Source organism: Melozone crissalis, unplaced genomic scaffold (assembly GCF_028551555.1).
Source record: "Melozone crissalis strain CALT ecotype California unplaced genomic scaffold, PUWL_Pcris_2 ptg000018l_1, whole genome shotgun sequence".
NCBI lineage: Eukaryota > Metazoa > Chordata > Aves > Passeriformes > Passerellidae > Melozone > Melozone crissalis.
This window is the reverse complement of record NW_026535796.1, coordinates 19,171,659-19,193,207: the sequence shown is the minus strand read 5'-3', so window position 1 is coordinate 19,193,207 and position 21,549 is coordinate 19,171,659. Positions and strand designations below refer to the sequence as shown.

The 21,549-nt window shown below is 47.9% G+C and overlaps 1 protein-coding gene across 1 annotated transcript; it reads right to left on the bottom strand.

The window, feature by feature from the left end:
- Positions 1-1,814: 1,814 nt before the first annotated feature.
- On the bottom strand, positions 1,815-20,229 carry SPINT1 (serine peptidase inhibitor, Kunitz type 1). The gene is made up of 11 exons (XM_054274984.1): positions 20,135-20,229; positions 19,483-19,955; positions 11,880-12,031; positions 10,355-10,493; positions 9,110-9,280; positions 8,418-8,444; positions 7,377-7,502; positions 6,436-6,486; positions 5,466-5,636; positions 4,744-4,800; positions 1,815-3,713 (listed from the first exon to the last, which is right to left on the bottom strand). The coding sequence occupies exons 2-11, from the start codon at positions 19,910-19,912 to the stop codon at positions 3,517-3,519; spliced, it is 1,521 nt and encodes a 506-aa protein (XP_054130959.1). The 5' UTR covers positions 19,913-19,955; positions 20,135-20,229; the 3' UTR covers positions 1,815-3,516.
- Positions 20,230-21,549: the final 1,320 nt, after the last annotated feature.

Below are 21,549 nucleotides of genomic sequence, written 5' to 3'. Positions count from 1 at the left end.
CAAAACCAAAATAATTTCTTCCTTAGGCAATAAATTTATTAGGCCTGAGGGCCAAAGCAATTTATCAGAAAGTTTCACCCCAGGGCAGCTTTTGTGTGTGGAACAGTACTCTGGCCAAGGGAGCCATCCCTTGTTGTATCAGGGCAGCTGCTGCATTGCTTTGCAGAGCCATGGTGCCCTGGGGAAGCCAGAGACACACACATGATGTTTAGCTGTGAGCTAATGCTTCCTGTATCCAGGCCAGTCAGCCACACAAACCCTGTGAGGTCCCCTCCAGCCTGCTGGGATAATCTCAGCCAAAAGCTCAGGCAAATCCTCCTTCCTGACCGTCCAAGCAAGGTGACTAAACAGCTTTGCTGGTCAGGAAGGACAGAGAAGTTCCACAGTTATCCTTCTGCAGAAGCGGACACCACCAACGGGCAGACTGGACAATGTGAAGGAGCAGGAATTTCCCCTCAGTGAGGCGGCAGCTCCTGGGGTCTGGCAGGAGCCTGGCTCCTCAAGGCTTGGAACAACCCTTTGGAAAACACTGACCAAGGCATTGTCTGTGTACACTGCAAGGACAGGGGGCAGGTGCAGAGCTCAGAGCCTCCTGCCCTGAGCCAGCCAGCAGCTTCAGACAGCTGCATGTTCCTGGCAGCTGGGGAACATGGAGGACGTGCTCCCTGTCTGACACAGCCAGTGCAATGGGGCAGCTCAGTTGATACTGAGCACTGCTCTTGCTTGGGCAGTGAGGCAGGAAGGCAGCCTCCCCTCACTGCTGGCCCCTGAGAAGTGGGATTCCCATTTTGCAAAGTTTCAAACTCTGGGCTCTTGCTCCCATCTGAAAATTTCCAAGAGCTAAGATTTCCTGGGAAGCAGGAGCCCTTGTGTCAGGTGGGGGTGCAGGGGCTGAAGGCAGGTGGGATCTGGGGGGAGCGGGCCCAGAAGCCTCACGGGGAGGGCCAGGCCAGACCTGCAGCCTCCAACAGGGCTGTGTCCAACACCAGGGGACACAAAGGTGTGCTGTGAGCCTGCAAAGCACGTACCTGCCTCTCTCTGGAGACTGTCACGAGTGCAGCACTCGTGGTTTCAGTGGCGCTCCCAGGCCAGGGGTCACAGCAGGGAGGGGAGCAGTGACCCCATTGGCCTGGCTGAGCCCCCAGAGCAGCACTTGAAGGGACAGGAGAGAAAATGTCTGCTCTTACACCTCTAAGGGGCTGGAGATGGCACGATGCCAGGGCTGCTGTAGAGTCGTGCTCAGGCCAGAGCAAAGCCCAGAGCCCAGAGCAGTGCGGGCAGAAAGCGTTCCTGCTGCAAGCAGCACTCGGAGCCCAGCCAGGGTGGCCGGGTCAGTGGTGCAGGGCAGGTCCACCTGGTTGCTGGACAAACCCACTGCCAATTAGCCAGTTACACTTAGCTGACTTTACATGGCAGTTCTTGAGTGATCACCGGCCTGAAGACAGAGTAACTCCTGTCTAAAGAATAGTGTCTGCTTTTGGTTTCAGACCCAAAGCCCAAACCAGTCTGACCAGCTGGAGCCCAGTTTCAGGTTACACCCTGCCTTGCTCTCTGAGTGACTTAGTGGGTAATAATCTTTCTCCCAGAACACCTCCTGCAGGAGTTCCCTCTTCAGGTACCCACAGATGTTGCACCCCCGCTTGCAGCCCTCCCCACACCAGGGGCCTGCTGCTGCAGCAGCTCTCCTGAGTTCCCACAGCTGGGGCAGATGAAAGGCTGTGAGATAGCAGGCATGGGAACTGTACCTGCACCCTCTGCGGGCCATTGCTCCTCAGACACCACTCCCAAGCCAGATAAGACAAACATCTCTTTATTATCAGAGTAAGCACACAAAAAATAAATCAAGACATTAGGTTTATTGCATAGGCCACGATAGGCTGTGGGAAAAACAAAGAGATGGAAGAAATGATACGAGATAGGTCACAAAAAGGAGGAATCTGACCCAGGAATGCTGAGGCAGATGCCTGTGATGGGGAGAGGCCTGCAGTCAGAATGCCAGCAGACTCTGGGCAGCAGTTTCTTTCCTTTCAGCCCAGGCATCAGCCCAAGGAGGCAGCTCTCCTGCCACTGCACTTGAGAGGACCTGAGCCATGTCCTGAGCTGGGAATGCCTTCACCAGAGCACTCCAGAACCACTCTGCCCTTGGCCCTGAGAGTCCCAAGCATTTAAACTAAAGTCTGTACATAGATTTATGCTATGTTCCTTACACACACACACACACACACACACACACTGGTTTCCTCTCTCTTCACAGCAGTTTTCCAAGAGCAGCATGCACTGGAAGTTTAGGGATTGGTGCCAGCCCCACAGCTGACAGCACATCAGGGCCTTCACAAATAGCTTCTTTTGCCTCAACAAAAATCCTCAGCTCACTGAGGTACAAGCCTGGACCAGCAGATGCAGGACAAAGCTCAGAAGCATCTCATTGCAAAGGGACTACAGGGGAACATATAGGACCAGGACTGGGAACAGGACATTGGCAAAGTGGGGATTTCACATGCTGCCTTGCGGCCAGACATGAGCTTTGGACCTGCCAGAGCTGGGCTGGGCTCATCTTGCATCAGAAGGGACAAGCCAGCAGGAGCAAGGAAGCCTGTGGATATTAGCTGGTGGTATCCAGCCCACTCCTGTGCTCTAGGAGATGCCAGGGACTCAGGTCAGGCAGTGTGCTCAGAGGAACATGCAGTGAAATCAGAGCTGCAGCTTTCCTGCACAATCAGCAGGAAAAGTATGGACATTTACTTCATGAGAGAATAAATAGATATTTTCTCAATGTGTTTGGGTTCACTGGGAAAGTAACCAGGGCAACTCACAGAGAGAAAAATGGTGAACATGTACTGTACACAGGAGACTAAAACACAGCAGCCAGCCAGCAAAATGTCTAGCTGTGCTTTTTTGTTAAAAAAAAAAGCCTAGTGACGTAAGCATGTATTTCTGTTTCTGTCCATGTTGAAAACAGGAACTGCCAGAGAGTGTCAGAGAGCCCTTGGATCAGGTCTGAATGATTATGTGAATCCCACAGACCTCAAGGGATGCACCATGACCAGGTAGACTGCTGAGAGCCAGAGCTCCTTGCTGAAGAGGAGGAAAATACAAGTTGAGTGGCAGAAGATGACACTGAAAACAAATTGCGGGCTGTGATGAGCTTGCACCATTCACCAACATGAATGCTACACAGATCCAGTTCCAGACTCCTTCAGGAAGTTGAGCAAAGTTGTGCCCCAGGTTTGAGCAGGAAGAAAGATGTAATTCAGAGTTTCACTGGATTGTTTGAGGTTAGGAATGGATGGATGTCAGAGAGCAACAGAATGCTCCCAGCTCCTCACTTTGCAGAGCAGCCATTTAGCCTAGACAATCACAAATACTAGTACTGCCAAATCACAGTTAAATCTTGGCCTGATGCTCCAAATGTCTTCACAGAGAACGAGTCCTTCAGGCACAGATCTGTGTCTAAAAACAGAACCCCAGAAGTTTTGGGGAGTGCCCCAGTGCTGATCTGGAGAGAGAGGCTGTAGGTCAGACTGGTTTGATGCCACTGCTGTAGAACAGATGCTCAGTGTCCTCTGTGGTGGAGAGGGTTGAGTTGGTAGCAGTGGGAGGCTGACGGCGGTGGCTGCTCTTCTTCCTTTTCTTCAGGAAGAAGTAGCCAATGAACACCAGGACCACCATGATGCAGATCCCGAGGAGCACAGCAATCACCACCTCAAAGGCACCTTCAGGAATACAAGAACATGTTAGAAGGGATGCTCCACAAACTCTGATGCAGCAGGAGTGGCCAGGATGAGGCAAGCACAAAAGCACTGCAGAAATTGTGCCGGCAAAGAGGCAACAGCCGACACGACAGCACGGTGGCCACTGCACAGCCGGCAGAGAAGGAAGATGTCAGCTGCAGTCACAGCCAGCCTGTGGCTCCCTAGTGATAGCTCCCATCCTTTCCCAGATGCACCACGCCCTCTAAAGGCTGCTCCATGACTTAGACAACCCTAGGAATATCAAATCCTTCTGCAGCAGCAGCCTTGTGCCATACCTCAACAGGGAGGCCACCAAACGGTGGTCACAGAAGTCACCTCCTGGCTGGGACAACACTGAGGGAGCGAGCTATGGAAGATAGGCTGAGTTTGTGGGAAAGTACTCTTGGCAGGGCTGTGGGCACTTCTCCAACCAAGCAAACCCCTGCCTCATCAGTGGAAACAGTCAAACATGATGCTTTTGAGTGTGAATTTAAAAATTAAATCAATCTCTAGGATTTAAGAACAATAACCTTCATGTGACATTTTTAAAAGGATTTGTATTTCAGTAACATTGGGCTTTTTTAGTGCTGTAGAGAGGTTGTATAGGGTCATCACATTTCCCCACAGTCTAGCACTTGATATTATTCACATATCCACTTGAGCTTTCTTTCTTGTAGAAGTTAGTAGTCCTTATGTGAAACTGGTCCTTAGGAAGAGTTTTACTTCCCATTTTTTGATGTTGGACAGTGGAACATTCATGCAAGTTGATGGAAAGAAAAACAGGAGTCTCTGTAAGAGCTACTGAGTCACAGACACAAGAAAAAATGGACCCCAGCTGCACAATGCACAGAAGCAGCTCTTGCCACTGCCAGCATCCCACAAGTCCCACACTGCTCCCCCAGCCTCAAAAGGGGTGTGGGAGAGAAGGCTACTCTTTGCAAGGAAAGACAAAGTATTTTTCAGGACAAGGAGAAGCAACAAGAAAGACTGGTTGGGAAAAATTGTTACTCACTTAGCATAGCAGTTTGGGACTCAAATGATTCCCATCTTCGGCCAATGACATCTGCTTCTGAATTGGAACATAGAGGGAAGAAAAAAGGTTTTACAAAGAAGGCTGGGAACAAGGGATAAGACAGGTTTCTGAGGAGCATATTTCCAGTGCTCTGAAGTGACTGAAGGCACACAGCATCCCTCTTTGACAAACATGGCACTGAGCCCTCAGGGTGGGCTGTGAGGCCCTGTGTAGCTGAGGGAGGCAGTTTGCCTCTTAGCAGGTACAGTTTGGCAGTATTCTTCCTGTTGGCCTCCAATGCAATATGTACCAAGCATACAGTGTAACCCTTTCCCTGCTTTGTTTAAAGCTTCAGGCTAGTATGTGTCATTGAGGATTTTCTCAATCTCTCCCCTCTCACTTAGGGAGGCCTGGAGCCAAGATACCAGGTTAGATTCTCTTCAAAGCAGATATATCTCTGGCTAGTTTTGTTATCTTCCTTTGTCTCTTTTTGAATATCAGTGCCCAAAATGCTTTCCAGCTCTGTGAAATGACAGGCTGCATTGCAGAAAGATGCTGTAGATCCCCCACGGACCATACTGTGGGTATGGCCAGGGTTTGACAGCAGAGCAGCTTTGACTGAAAGCTCGCAAGGCACTGCCTCTTTGGGACCATAGAACTTAATCCAAAGTGGGTTTCCCAGCTTGATCAGTAAAACTCCAGCCCTCACTATGTATGCTTACTTGTGATGCCTGAACATGATTTCATGCACTCTTCCTCTTGCTCAAAGTTGTTTCTGTTGCCCCCACAGCCCCCGTAGGTGAAGGGGTCACATTTCTCCAGGAAGGGGTTGTAGTACCAGCGGGAGATGCTCTCAGTGCACTGTCCAGTATCAGGCAAATCCAAACAGTGGCCTGGCAAAGCAAGGCAGAGGTGCTTTAGCCCAAGCAGTGTCTTCCCAGAGCAGCAAAACTTTCTGCTCACAACAAAAGAGCACAAGCACCATGGCAGAGGAAATCCATAGCTGGAACAGTGGCTCTCAGGTCCCCACTGCTCAGTTGCCAGCTGGTCAAATTTGCAATGCAAAGATGAGCTGGCATCTGCCATAAACCCAACTAGCAAGCAGAAAAAGGAACTTCAGAGTAAGGAGTCATGGTAAACCCTGGATTCACTCCCCTGTGGAAATGACCTGTCCTCCCTGGGAGGCAGAAGGGAACATGAAGAACCTGGACACAGAAACCACAGATCAGCTCAGGTCTCCTGTACAACCCAGCTGCATTTAAGTGACTTGGAATATATTCTTTTAGCCCTGTGATAGGTCTACTGTCTACAGTTTAATAAACAAGGCAAAGATATGGGATCAAGCACAGACATTGCTGTGTCCCCCCACACTGCTTTGGTTGGCAGTGTTTAAAAAAAAAAAAAGCAAACTGTGCTGCAGGCTTGTGTACAGGCCAGGTACTGTGCCCAGCAAGCAACATGCATCAGACCTACCTGGATGGAAAAAGTTTAGGCAGGAGAGAGAATGCCTGCTGCCAACAGCTGCCCTTAAGGTGAGAGAACAGGCCCTTGCTCATTTTCAGTACAGGGACTATCCAGATGCTACACCTGGTTTTGGATTTATAGAGGGAAGCAGTTTTACCATGGAACAACAAACTGAAGAAAAAACCAAAAGCTGGCAGAGGTCAGCCTAAGTGCTTGGATGGTACATACCTTGCTTATGTGTGACGTTGATTTTCTGCAGTCTGTTGAACTCACGAGCATCTGCAAGGGAAACATTTCATGTTACTTTTCTCACCAGCTGAAAAGAAATGCCTCTGTCCATGCAGACATGGGCAGACAGGGCTTTCCTGCACCTTCCTTTGCTATCACGAGCCAGAGGAAGGGAGATATCATTTGATGTTCTTACGTATCTCAAAACCATGAGAGGAACATGGGAAAAATAAAATGTAGTAACAAGAAACTCTTCCCAATTTCCAACTCACATACACAGAGACAAAACTCAGGAAAATAAAGGCTGCTGTCTTATTTTTGTTTTCCATCAAGAAGTATGGAAAGAGTCACTCCAGGTTTTAAGAAATATAAAAGAGCACTAGTGCAGAATATACGGGAGGGCGAGAGAGATGCATCATAGGCTTGCAAATCTAAAAAGGCAATCAAACACCCACACATAGGAAAGAGATTATGGGAATTCAGAAGAGCTGAGGAGGGATGGAAGAAGGGAGGAGATAGGGTGCATTTACATTAGCATAAGAAGATATTAAGGGGACTGTGCCACTGGACAGACTTGGAGAAATAGTGGTTTCCTTCCCCATTTCCCCCCTCTAAGAGAGCAGGTAAGGTCATTCAGTGAGAAAAATATTGAAAGGGGATAGAAAGGCAGGCGTGAAGTCTTACAGACAGGTGCAGAGAAGAGAGCCAAAGCCCATTTAAGAGGCAGGAAACGTCACAGAAGGAAAGTCATCTCTTGCAGTCAGCAGAGATACAGGACATGGCAGAACCTGCAAACAGTAATACTGTGGAAAGAGATAGTGCAGGGTCAGGAGTTAAGAACAGAAGACATCAAACAGTATTGACTCAGCACCTGTAACTTACATTGGACCCATTCCTGGGCAGATGGTAAAGTTGTCTGAGCCAGAACTTCAAGTACTTACACTGCTCACAGTACATCTCATCCGATTCATCAGCACAGTCAGGAGTTTCATCACACTCCAGATAGGCATCAATGCAGCAACCATCCTTGCATCTGAAGAAGGGGGCCTGACAGTTCCCATTGCATACTGCATCAGAAACAGTTCAGAGAGCTCATTAAAATTCATTGCTTCTCCCTGCCAGATGCTTTACAAAGGACTTAAAAGCTGCTGATAGGGCTGGCAAACAAGAAACAAGGCAGACTGGTAAAAGTCTCTTCTCAATGCCACCCTAAACCCAAAAATAAAAAAAAAATCCTGTTTATAAAGGAAACATTACTCTGGAAACAGCCATGTTTCCTCTCAGAAAGAAGTACATAGCAGGTAAAAGCAAGAATGAGTTACTCAGGAAGAATATGGAGACATTGCCCAAGCATGGGGGATTAAATTAGGAAAGCCAAACTGAAACCTGCACACTGGGCTGCAAAAGCCTCAAGCCTCTTTGCTCTAGAGGTGGTCCCAAGTGCTGAGTACTGTGCCCAGTTCTCAGCTCCCCAGCGACAAAAAACATTGGCATACTAAAGTAAATATCAGCAAGAGCCTGGAGCACAAGACCTCACATGAGGAGAACACAGAGACTGTAGAAGAGACTTTCATTTTGGAGCAGAGTAATAGGATGAGCAGCAACAGACAGGAGTTGCAACAAGGGAAAGCAATCCAATATAAGGGGAAAAAATTATAATGAGGGTCATCAAACACTGGCATGGTTTGACCAGTGTAAAAATCTCCTTTTTAAGAGATACCCAAAACTGAACTGGATAAAGAGCTGAGCAACCTAATGTGACTCAAACCTGGGCCTGCTTTCAGTAGTGGGTTGGATCAGATGACCTCTAGAGGTAATCCCCAACCTAAATTATCCTATGACATGAAAGTGAAAGGCTTACTAAAGAAATTACTCTCCAGTGCCTCACTTTCCACAGAGTCCTAATCAAAAGCCACAGGAATGGACATGAGACACTCAACCCAGGCTTGCAGTAGGATTACACTGTCCCATGGGAGACTCACCTGGCTGTTGTCGCCCACCAACAGAACCTGAAGAGACAAGGGGAAAAATAAAATAAAATAAACTTACCACAGCATTTTTTCAGCTTAAGAACAGCTTTATATTGCCTTCATGTATCACATGAGAAGAGCATATTTTCTGGAAGGAGGCCCTGGATTACAGAGGTGAAATATGGATGCCCACCACTCAGAGATCCAGATGAGCTGTACCTATGTGAGGCCTGGAGGAGCACAGGGGAACTTCCCACCACAAGGTAGACCATTTCCAAATTGTCTTTCTTTTCCCAGGCTTTAACCTCCTTCTTAAGCCGTGCACTGCCTGGCAGAGGCTCAGCCCATTTATCTGAGCAGCACTGAATTGTTCTCAGTGGCTTGAGGGTGGCAATGAGGGAGATTAACTTCATTTCTGGCACCCAACTGCACGATGCTGCTCTCTGAATTTAGGCTTCAGATGCAACACAAAGACTGGATGAGTGCTTCTGCAGCCAGAGGAATACCAGGGACACTGTCCAGGGCTTCAGGAGCTGGCTCAGATACATTGGCAGCTTAAGGCAATGACTGCCCATCCACAATTAGCCCAGTCTCCTCAGCTTGCTGGGCTCTAACTCAGTATCAGCCAAGAGGCTGCAGTACTTGTCCTTAGGGTCATCCTAATCCTATGAGAGAGAGGGATGCTGGATTTTTGAAGAACTCACCTCTGACATTCTTGCAGGCAAGTTCACACTCCTCTTCCCGTAAGTAGTTATTCTTGTTGGGCTTGCAGCCACCAAAAATGAACTCCTCACACTGCTGAAGGCTCGGGTTGTAAAACCAGCGTGGAAAAGATCCCCGACACCAACCCACCTTCTTTGGAGTCAAACAGTGCTCTATCAAGAACACAAAAGGGTCTGGGTTAGATAAGTCCTTTGGAAAACTTTCTGTTTTGTATATGTGAAGACAAACAAAAATCTTCCAAAAGACATGTCTGAAAGATTTATAAAATCTTGACCAACATGGAGAAGGAGACTAGGAAATCATGGAATTAATTTTTTTATATGAAAGGGAGGGTCACAAAATCTAATTAGAAGGTGCTACATCCATAAAAAAAAAAGGAGCTGCATCCCCACACAGCTCATAGTTAAGCTGTGAAACTCCTGGCTTCAGGAGGTTGCTGCTTTTCAAAGATTACATGAGGCCAAAAAGGGATTCATACATGGCTATTCAACACAAAGACACCATCTTCTGCTCAAAAACATCTCCCAGCTGCAAAATCCTTGGGGATTACTCAAGCATAGTAGAGATTTACTGACAGCATGTAATGTTCTTGCACTCTTTCCAAAGTACCAACCTCTGCACACTGTTGAATGCAGTGTATTGGACTTTGGTCAGACCTTTAGCATCACTTGACATGGCTGCTCTTATATTTTTATGGTACCTGAGGTAGGAGACATCCCCTGTTTAGCTACTAGTCAACCATTTGTCCAAGAACTCCTTACTCCTAATACACTTGTAATCATTAAATAAAGCTATTAAAGAAAAAAAAATCCAGGGATACATTGGATGTCCTGCAGATGACTCCACCTACCCTGCAAGCTAAGGGCCTTCACAGCAAAACCAAGAGTCAACAAGACCTTTCATGTTCTCCTGTTCTGCAACCTCAGTTGCACCCCAAGCTTCATCCACTCTGGTGTCACCCAGCAGAGAGCAATGACAGGCAGAGCAGATGTGGTTATTGCAGGGATCATCTCCTGCAAGAGTCCACGAAAGCTCCAAAATAGATAACTAAGAATGCAGAGACCTTGCACTACTAGTGCAGGCTATTACTGGGAAAAGCTGACATGCAAGTCCAGGCTCTTGGTTGTGCTCTTCTCCCATGCACCCCTCTGAGAAGAGCACCAGTAATGCCAGAGCAGCACCCAGGCTCGAGGACTGCAGGTAGATATGTGTGGGCTTAGGCTCACCTTCTGTCTGCTCAGAGCTCAGCACCACGATGGTGATGTTGGTGAAGTCTTGCTGCTGTGCCGTGTCCGTGACAGTGAGCTGGAAGACGTAAGTCCCCACCTGGAGGTTGGAGATTTCTACCTGATCTTCTTCATGCTTCTGAGAATGCAAAAGAAAGGCTTATGTAGGAGAAAACTACTACTAAGGAAGAAGTGACTGAAGCTATGCAAGGTCCATGTTCCTGTATTAGGGAGAAAGGAACTTGGATGGAAACCTTCAAGCAGATGTCTGGCATGAAAAATGTCTCAGGACTAGACAATCCTCCCAAACCCATGGACTGGTGCCCAACTGCAAGAGAGAGAGATAACAAGTACCACAAGCAGAATGTGATACTTCATGGTCTGGGGCATTGTGAAAGCACAAGGGAAAATAAAACTCTTTTGAGAGAACAGAAATACTTGTAGTTTTTACTTAACTTTTTAAAACTCAAAACCTATTATGAATCATTTGCTTAGTTCATAGGGAATAAGGTAGCTGTATTTAATTATTTTGTCACAATATTATTGACACAAACTTTTCTTCTATATTTACAATAGAATTGGACATTCATTACCATGCTATCTCTGGTTTTGATTAGGTTTCAAAAGAACACAGCCTTGCCATATATAATTTTTATGTAGTTTAAACCAGCGTAATATTAGGGGGCTCCCCCCCTCCAAGGGAGTTGCTTTGGTTGGGCTAGGGCAAAGGGAAAAGGAAAGGAGCACTTGCTGGATTACACAGACCCCTTGGCACTTTAGAGTTCATCACTGCTGATGTTCAAAATCACTTGTGGGCCTCAGGTACTCGTTAGCTAATTCTTCCAAAAGGTGCTGCAAGAACTCCGCATCAACTCCATGGCTTTCCAGAGCATTTTGCAGAAGTTTAAAATAAATAATTTGCCCTTCTAAAGCCACAATTCACTTTTAACATCTAGCAAATAGGCAGCGTTCACACCCCAGAGATCTTGGATCTCTGCTCCAGCTCAGATAAAATAGGAGGAAGAAAACAATTTAAAGAGAGGCAAAGTCCAGGAAAAGCCCCAAGAGAACAGAAGCAGAGCCCGAGACCAGATTGTTCAGAGACAGAAGAGGAAATAAACTGAAGTGGACAGAGTAAAACTAAGAGAAGGCCCTTCACTTAACTATAGGATCTTGGGACCAGAGGCAGCTCTTGCATGGAAGCTCTGTCCTCTCAGCTGCTCCCACCCAGGCAGGTCAGGTGTTGCTCAGGATGGCTTGTGACAGCATCCTGTGCAGGGAGCCTGAGACCTAATGAGGCCAAAAATGACATTTCTAAATAGTGTGTGAGACAGGGAGGGCAACCGCAAGGACCGCTCCATAGTTTTTGGGAACAGGCTCCTGCATGGACTGGCTTGAAGAGGGAAGGAAAAGGTGAACTTTAAGTCAAGCTTTAAGGTGACCTTTAAGTCAGGGCTCTGACTGACCAGCCTAGTGCAGAACACAGGTTCCAAGAGCAAGCTGCTTATTCCCTACAGCTCCCTACCTTCATCTCCGCAGAGGGGTCGCCAAGGATCTGCTTCCATTCATAGCTGACTATCCCATGGTCATCCGTGCTCTCTGTGCCTCTGAGCATCACTGGCTCCCCTGGCTGTACCCGCATGTCCTTGACAGCACGGGCTATTGGAGGGTGGTCATCTGCAGAAGAAATGTAGAACAAGGCTTGGGTAAGAGGCTGAAGGGTCCAGTCCTTGTCTCCACTACAGGAAGACAAGGGAAGGGGATTCTTCCAGGCTAAATCAATCCAGACTTTGACTGCTAAAAGGAAAACATTTTTATACAGCTGTGCCCCTTGTAGCCTGAGCAACCAACAGGCAATCAGTACTGTTATTAGTGCCCTCCCTAATTTAATAAGTTCACAACACACTCTGGCAGTCTCTTTGAGCCAGCTGGCTCCCTGGGCACGTCTGTCCACAGGAACCACCATAAGAGGGGTGGCCCTGTGGCTACAGCCATTGTGTTCCTGAGAGTGGGACCACATCCTTGCAGAAGAGCACAGAGCAATGCCTGCCCTTCACTTGGCAAGACGGACTCATGTGGGTGGTGAAGAATGTGGAACTGACTCCCATCATTCCTCCCACTACCTCTAAGCACTACATTAGTGTATTTAGCCAGAGCTATACAATGTGGGACTTGGATGGGAAATATTTCTCTTCCAGCTCATCTTCCACCCCACTCTCTGACACACACGCTTTCAAAACAGCACAAAAAACCATTCATGAGATTGTTATTTTGTACTGTTCCACAGATTATCTTACCAGCAACTTCCACAATCTATTAAATGTTTTTCCAGACTGTAAGTACAAGAGATGTAAACTGATCCCTGCCCATGCCAGCAAGAACAGGCTATACAATGACACCGGTGAGCCTGACTCATAGTTCCTTCTGGCCTGAACGTCTCTGATTGCAGGCTTTGTGCATTGCTCAGCCCATAAAACTCCACCTGGTAGCACCTGTACCAAGTCCAAGACTCAGAGTTCCAGCTGAGCCTGAGTCTTTTGTAAAGGCACAAACCATCACTCGTAAGCTAGATAGAAATCACTCTGCCATTACACTGTTCTATCGACTGTGACTGAAGGAGAGGATTAGTGTCCAAACCCCTTAGAAAATTACTCCATTAGCTGATTATTTTCACTGATGCAGATTTGCTCCTAATTTCCTGTTTGAATTCTGTGTGTCTGGATTCAGATCCCAGCTGCTGACTCTTGCTGCAGTCTACTGAAGGGACATTTAATACAAGGCATACGTACAAACAAACCTGACATTAAAACAGGCCACTTAGTTCTTTTGTCACCTTGTACACACCACTGCAAGCTCTGGAAAGGGGTCACATTCCTGCCATTCCTGCCAGGCAAACACCAGGAGCCCAGCAGGGAGAAAGGCAGCCTACTCCCTGCCACTGTCCTGCCAGGGTGAGCCCAGTAGGTGGGTGCAATTGCACAAGGAAAAGACCAGTTTTTCAACAACACAGGGGCTGATCCTTAACTTGTGACTCCAAATCATGTTTTTTCCTTGACATACGTAAGCTCATACACTTAAAACAAAAAATTGCAGGCCAAACATCCAGCTACTTTGGGTTGTGGGTTGCATGATCAAGTAAAAGCTCAGTTCTATTCAATGGGTCAGCAACTTCTCCAGTTCCCATCTCTGATTAGCCAAATTTACTGACTCTCTTCACACCCAGAAGAAGAGTCAAGAGTATTTCTTTATTTGTGGTGACTGCCAAGGAGTAATGCTCACTAGAACTTAAGGACTTGGTTTTCAAGTCTATCTCTTTTCTCCTTAGGATGCCTGAAAGTTCAGTGACTTTGGAGTATTTCTGCCACACTGACTGCATGAAGCCTTCCCTGGCAACACAGCTATTTTCCACCTGAGCTTCAGAACCAAGTGCTGACCAACCCACAGTGAGTATCAGCAAACTGCTCATACAACAGAGACTCCACTGTTTTGCTCTGAAAGCCCGTAGGAAAAATGAAAGTAACCTTTGCTATAATGCTCTTTCGACCATGGAAAGTTTCTGCTGTAAAACTCTGTAATTAGCAGGGAGGTTAAAGCTTTATGATGCTGTCTGTGGCGTGCTTTTTACTGTCAAACATACTCCTTGGGTCACATTGTCAGCAATAATTTCCTCTCCCGTTTATATAACACATTACTAGGGGATGTAGCTTTTCTTTATGATTCCAGAGGAAAGCATGATAGAGGGACTCCAAATTGCTTAAAAAAGTTTGATTACTCATGCTCTATTCATGCCTGAGATCCTGATTTTCGCTTTTTAAAAAATGTCTTGTTTAAAAGCTCATGCAGTCAGTGGCTTGTCTGGCTTCACCTCAAATGAGTTAGCTTGAACCAAAATTGATGGGGGAACTGGAATTTAAAAGATATTCATTTCTACAAGGGCTTCAAAAATAAGCATCTAAGTGGGGGGAGAGACCCCACTAGGGACCTCGCTATGCAGGCACCATTGAAATCCCATGGCAGAATGTACTTGCAAAGCTCACAGTTTGGAGGTTTTTCTCTTCTGGAATTCAGATATTAGCTTTTGCCCTTGAGATCCATAGAACACCAGATTTCCTCCATTCCAGAGCTCATGCAGATACACCCTGAGTAGCCGAGACTACAAAGCAATGCTTAAAAATACCTCAGGATGATTTGAGGTTGTCACTAGAAAGAGAAGCAAAGCTTTCTCATGGTGACTGAGGGGCCCTTACAGCCCTCTGCTGACTCCTGCTTTGCAGGAGCAACTTGCAAACGAGACAAGTGTGGTTTGCACCAGGGACAAAAGCCACTGCTCATGCCACTGACCAGGCCAGGAGCAGAGACAGGAGCAAAAATGAGGCCACCCAAATTCCAGCATCCATGAGACACAGGGCCTTGGAGATTTCAAGTGTCAGAAGCCAGCAGAACCTGTCTGCTGCAAAAGAAGGTGGGCAGCAGTGTGGCTCTTCCCACATTTGTTCTCTTCATTAACAAATGTTAAACTGCTGCTGCATTGCTTCCAGGGAAGTCATTCAAAAGTTAACAGCTATCCACACTAGAAAACTCTCCATTTCCATGGGCAGAGGTAATGAAGGATGACACTGTTGCCACAGTATTAATTTGCCTGAGGTGGATAGAGAGAAAAGGGAACAAGGCAACACAATGCAGTGCATGGAGAAAGAGAAATACAGGCTCTTTCTTTAGGGCTTCATCCTGGCTGGGCAGCAAATACAGTCATGATAAAGTCATAGAGTTTTCTAACAAGTCATGCACAGCCAAGCAGCTCTCAGCATTAGTTTCTAGTGGTTTTTGTAATGGTTTGTAAGTGGTGCACAGAGCAGATCAACTTAACCTCTCTAAAACAATACAGTACGACTGAATGGATTATATTTTCAGAATAACATAAGATGCTGCTGTCACTAGGTTCCCTTCATCCTTCCTCAGAGTGTGGGAAACCACTCCTATCTGCTTTGGCAGGCAGAGGAAAGACTCTCCCACAGGTATTTCTGCTATTTTAGTGAAGATTGGTTTGTGCCTCCAGGCTCTTTGAGGAGACTGGAGCTCTGGAGACAGGACATGATGTAGCCACTTCAGTAAATGCTGCACGACAAACACTCACTCATTTCACAGCAAGCGGAGTGCAAGGCCCTCATCACCCACTCTGAGCAGGGAGCTGGACCAGCTGGTCCTCCAGGACCCTTCCAGTACACATGAGCCTCTGAACCTGTGCTGTTGGTACTGACTGTGCAAATTCCCATCTCCTGGCCTGAGCTTAAGGATGAGCAGCTGGCTCAGGGCTCAACAGCATCCCCCAAAGGGGACCTGTCCCAGCCCCAGCTGTGATACCACTGCTGCTCATTTTAGTTGTCCACAGAATGGAAACCAGCATAGGACCAAACATTTGAGGAGGGATGAGCTTCACTCTTGGGGAGCTCTCCTTTTGAATTGCATTACCAAAGTTTTAGCCTGTGAATCTCCCTCCATGGTGAGGCAGGAGCAGACATTTCTGATCAGAGCCCTGTGGTTCTTTCTGTCTCCCACTCACAAGCCTTGGATTCAACAGGAGTAGGAGAGTGTCACTGAGCATTTCAAAACAACCACAAAAGGTTCAGTTCAAGAAATGGACAAAGGTTCAGGAAGGTTATTTGCCAGTTTCACACCCAAAACTGGTTTGCCTAGACCAGAATAAGCTGGGCTAGTTACTTAAACACTGGGCTCCATTATAACCAATAAAGTGCATGGTGAGCCTGCCCCTCCCGGATGAGCCAGGCAGAAAACTCGCACCAAAGTTCAGGCTCAGGAATCATTTAAGAAGATTGTGCCTTTTAACAATAACATCAGAGACTTCAGGCTGTATGTTAGATGAAACAGGCAAGAGACAGTGCCAAGCTGTTGTCACCAGCTTATGAAGAACTCAGAAACTCTTGCTCTGCAAAACACTGAAAATACATTCGGAAGATGTGCAGAATCCAGATTTCAGCTGTATTCATTGTTGACTGCACCCACAGGTTTTTCTGAAGTCATAACAATGTAAGAGTGGCAAGAGTGGATTAGAACAGGTTCCCCTGTCTCTGTGTTCACTTGCCATCCATCATTGTGGATGCTTGAACAGAAGCAAGAGCACTGCAAGAATATACTCTTCCATCAGGCTCCAGAAACACTCCAAGATTAAATTTGTCCATTCAGCAGCCCCCAGCTGTGTGCTCTCTTTCAAGTGTTACCTAGTCTCCTCCTAAACATATATAAACCTCTTAATTCAACAGGTCTGCTCCCTGTAGTAGCAGTAGTAGCATGGGTCCTATAACCTGTGACTTTTTTGTTTAATGTCACCTACTGGAATCACTCACTGGGTATTTCATTATTCAATAGAAAAAACATGCATTTAATTCTTATCATTGCAGAGGGTGTTGAAAGAGTGATACAGGTAAAGGCTCCTAGGACACCTGACAGCAGGCATACAGGAAAGGAATGCATGATGAAGCAGCAGATAAGCTTCCTGCAGACCCTTAGGGCCAGAATCAGGGGGCTGATAGTAACCTGGATACAGAGTAGTCACAAAACTTCATGTTTTAGCAGTGATACAGTGCAACAGCAGGAAAACAACACAGTTCTGTCTCCAGTCCAAAACCTGGGCCAAGATTTTGGGAGGAAGACCTGACATGCCAACACCAGTTTCCTTTAATGCTTGTTTCACCCGGCCTCTTCAGGCATCCCTAAAAGGCCCAGAAGGAAAAATGCTGTAGAGCTTCCTTATGCTGCCAGGCAGACACGCTCAGTGCCACAGGCTCCTGCACCTGCCCCATTGTGCCTCTCCCCTCTTCCCCCTCACTGACAGCCAGGCATCCACCTTCCTGTCCAGACAGGTCCTGCATGCACCCAATTCCAGCATCATGGCTGGAAGGGCTTGGGGTTTTGCTCTGGAGTTTTTTGCTTTATATCTGAATCAAAATGGACATCCACATTTTTAAGTATCTCAGCAACTGCTGTAGGGAGGAGGACTAAGTTATTTATCCAGTAACATAACTCTCTTGGTCTCTTTCCCCTGCTAGCCCTCCAGTGTCATTCAAAGTTATTCAAAAAGCTTTTGGTATCAAAGACAATGCCTAAAATATTCAGAGAGGAAGGAAACACATTTCCAATAAAAGCACAGCACGAACATTACAGCCTGACCCAAATAACAGCAGTGAGTGCCCAATGTCTGTCACTACAGCTGGAGACCTCTGAAAGACAAAGGCAGCTCTAGAAGAGACCAAGCCCTTCCTACACCCACAGCAGCCCGAGGCACAAGCCCCATGTGAGTAAGGAGAGGCACCCAAACTGCATTTCTGGAGCGCTTTTCACCTCTCACTGATAAACCCTCCCGGGTCTTCCTGCTCCACCACAGCCATGCCAGGATCGGTGAAAGGAGCACCAGGGGAGGATCTGGGGTGCTGCAGCTCGGTGCCATATTTCAGCAAACATGCCACTGCTGGTTACACAGAGAGGTCAGTGACCCTGGGACACTTTCTAAAGATCTGCACACATGGAATGCCAGGTCCTGGGACCAGCCAAGGGACAAGGGCTTTGCAGTCTTCTTGTATGAGGCACTGCTCCACAGAGGTAAAGAGGCTGAATTGCTCAAGAGTTCATTGTATTTTAATCTAATCTTGTGAAATCAGGATGTACTAGAGATGATGCATTCCCTTTTCCTCCTACAGCAAGGCATATAGGAGTTTAGATAGCTGCCAGCATGCCACCTCCAGTCTTGGCGATGTGGCATTCAGTTCCTCCCTAACTGCAGCTCCTGTGAAAAGGCTTTTGAGCCTGGAACAGAGATGTGGGAGAACTACTGAAACAGTCAGACCCCTGACAAAAAGCCCTAAAATCCAGCAGGAAGCCATGAGCAGAGACAGAGGATTAGGAGGACAAACACTGCCACACTGCTGTTCAAACCAGCAACACCCAAGGGCCGCTTCAGAGAAGTTGTGCCCTGCTCCAAAGCCCTCACACTGCTACTCAGGATGGAAAAGTGGTCATTGTGGAGCTTGGGGCCATTTCCCACTTCCAGCACCCACAAGGCCTCAGGCTGGCACATCCCAGCAGAAGATTAAAGATCTATTCAGCTCACATCATCAAGCCCTTGCACCCACCTGGATGCTCCCCTTGCCATCTTCACAGATCCTTTCCTTCCCACAGGTGGGCTGGGAGGGGGTGTGAGGAGGATTACCCATAGAGATATCCCTAACAGCCCTGCCCGGGGACCAACAAATGATAAACTGGTTACGGTTGCCAAAGACCCAGCCAGGCTAGAAACATGCCAGCCTTCTTAGGCTTCAACCAAAACAGGAGGGGGCAAAAGGAGAAGCTGCTGTGGCTTTAGTGTTTCTGAGCACACTGCAATTCTTTGGAGATGGCAGGTGACCAGCTTCAGATTAGTTCCTTTTCCACCTGGCTCTCTGTGTCCAGGTGCAATCTTTTAGAGCAGGGAAACAGTGATTGCAGAAGAGAAACCCACCTCCAAAGGGGAAATGTTATGACCAGCTGCTCCTCTCCCAGCAGCAACAAGCAGAAACAGCTCCAACAAGCAGAGAAGTACAGACGCACCTCACCATCCAGGCTGCTGGTAAATAAAGGTAAGTGGATTGCATCCTGCCTCCAGCCCCTGAGCAATTAAGAGATTAATGCAGCCCTTTAAAACCTGGTGATGTGTAGCTTTTTAGAAGATTTCACTTTCCAACCTCAAAGGCCCAGGGGAAGGGAGAAGAAAAATAACACCTTTTTCTCTACATTGCCAAGTAGCAAAATCTCTGACTGGTTAATCACACACTCCACCTGCTTCAAACAGGTTAAAGAGAGATTCCTTATTCATTTACTAACAAGTAAACTGAGGCACAGATCTTAAAAATGAGCATTGGGGTTTGGGAAAAACCTTTGTGGCAGAAGAAAACGCAGAAACACCATCTTTAGCATCACCCTACCCCGAGTGTTTGGCAGCACTGCTACTCATAGGATGGCCGGAGGAGCTGGCACCAAGTGACCATTAATGCTCATAGGATGGCCGGAGGAGCTGGCACCAAGTGACCATTAATGCTCTTCCAGACCCGGCTTGCAGGGATCCATTACGGGCACCTTACCACTGGGTCTGTGATTCTGCATTGCCAGGTAGGAATCGTACACGTCCTTCTTCAAGAAGTTGAGAAAGCCGATCTTCCTGGCAAACCTGCAAACGAAAGCCTTCTCATAGAGGCAATTGAGGAGAAAGCAGCCCTGGATGCGGTCTTCCTCCGAGCGCGGGCCCTGCTCCACGAGAGCCAGGTTACAAGCGGGGTCCTTGCAGCAGGCTCGCATGCAGTCCCTGCTCCGGTGCACCATGGGGGACGACAAGAAGGTGGCTCCATTCTGCACGGAAGCGTCTGTGTCCAGCACCCAGTCCGGCAGCCCTGCCGTGAAGTCCTCCAGGCACATCTCACCGAAGGGTTTTTCCCTCTGCCCTTCGCCCAAGCGCAGCGCCAGCGCCAGGCAGACCCAGGGCACAAACCACGGACCCGGACTCCTTCTGGCCATCTTGGCGCCCCGATTCTCACTGACTTAAGACTTCAGTCCTTTCCTAAAGGGAGGGAGAAGACATATGAAGCTAAGAGGGACAGCGTTCGGGTGCATGACCACCCGGGGCGAGAGGGAGCCGGAGCGTGGCCGAGGCTGCGCTCCGGATTCCGGCTCGCCCCGAGGCAGCCGCGGTGTCCCCTGTCCCCGTCCCTGAGCCCAGGCGTGTGCTCCCGGCCCCACCTGGGCGCTCTCCGCTCAGCTGCTGCGGGAGGGAGCGGGCTGTCCCCGCCGCCCCGCTGTGCCTTCACCCCCAGGTGCGCCTTCAGCTGCGTCCAGCCGAGACAAAGGCTCGGCGAGCCCAGGAAGTGAAAACCAACTCCCTGAGAGAGTGGAAAAAAAAAAATCAAGTCACTCCCTCGCATGCTGAATTGCGTAAGAGGAAGGGGAGGAGAGGCAAGCTGATACGATCTTCTGCTCCCCTTGGAACAGAGCCGAGCTGGATTCTGTCGCTGCCGCAGGTGCGAGCGCAGCCGCTGTAGAGGAGCATCCCGCCTGCTGGGGGCTAGCTGCATCCCCGTGCTAAGGGTGCTCTAGAGGGACTGAAAGCCGAGAAGCAGACGATCTGTGTCCTGTGGCAGTCGCCCTTGTGCTCGGTGTGGTCACCGGCACCATTAGCCCTTGTCTCGCTAACCCGAATGAGTCAGCCTGGCAGCCCTGCCTGCAGTGCTCACCGCCGCTGCTGCTGCTGCAAGAGGCTTTGTGCTCAGCGCAGGCATCCCGAAATCATGAATTCCCTGCTCTTGGGACACAGTATTTTTGGTTTTTACAGCGAAAGCCCTTGGGATCGTACCTGGAGGCTGCCTGAATGTTAGGACCCCTGCTACCCCAGCAGTGAAAATCTAAAATAATCACCCCTGCACTCATGAGCAGCACTTCATTGTTCTCCTCAGTCTCGTACAGGTTAGCTATGGTCCGTTTGTAGTGCCCTTGCCTTGCAGGACGGTGCTCTTTGGGGCCACACGAATGCAAAGGCTGCCTTTCCATATATTTATTTCCCCCCTTCATGCTTTTACTTGCAGATCCATGACCGAATTCCTCTGTTCAACGCATACACCTGTTTCATCCACCCCTCTATGTGTAAACGGTCCTAAAACCCCTGGGCAAACTGCTCTTATCCCTCTGTCATTGTCCTTAGGAAGGTTGGGAGTGTTGGCAATTTGCTTGGACATTATTTATAATGAAATACTTAATCACTTAAAATAACAACAGCAAATCTGAGATGGCATTTCATGGTATGTCTTCAGAAAGAGGTGGTGAGCAGCAGCTATGTATCAAACAACAGTTGGCTTTGTGGTTTGTGAGACCACTCTGGTATCCAGCATTTCAATTCTTGCTGTTTCTTTTTGTAACTCTCATCCAGGATTTCAGGAATCCTCACAGGATTTCTTGGGAGGCCTTAGAGACATGTTTTCTGCCTCCTGGCTGTCACAAGCATGACAGGAGGATAATGTTGTGGGAATATAATTTTTCCTTACCTCTAATTACTTTCTATGGTGCCTGATGTTGACATTTGTATAGTACTGGCATCTGTTAGGAAAAAGGAATTGCTTTGATCTGGCAGTGGTAAAGTATAAAATAAACCTTGAAAATTGAGA

Bases quoted from the DNA above. Each gene is read 5' to 3' on its own strand.
- SPINT1 (XM_054274984.1), bottom strand. From the start codon at position 19,912: ATGGCCAGAAGGAGTCCGGGTCCGTGGTTTGTGCCCTGGGTCTGCCTG. The intron at 7,503-8,417 runs GTGAGTCTCCCA...TTTCTGATGCAG, and splicing joins TGGTGGGCGACAACAGCCAG to TATGCAATGGGAACTGTCAG. The intron at 5,637-6,435 runs GTATGTACCATC...TTGCTTTGCCAG, and splicing joins CAACGTCACACATAAGCAAG to GCCACTGTTTGGATTTGCCT.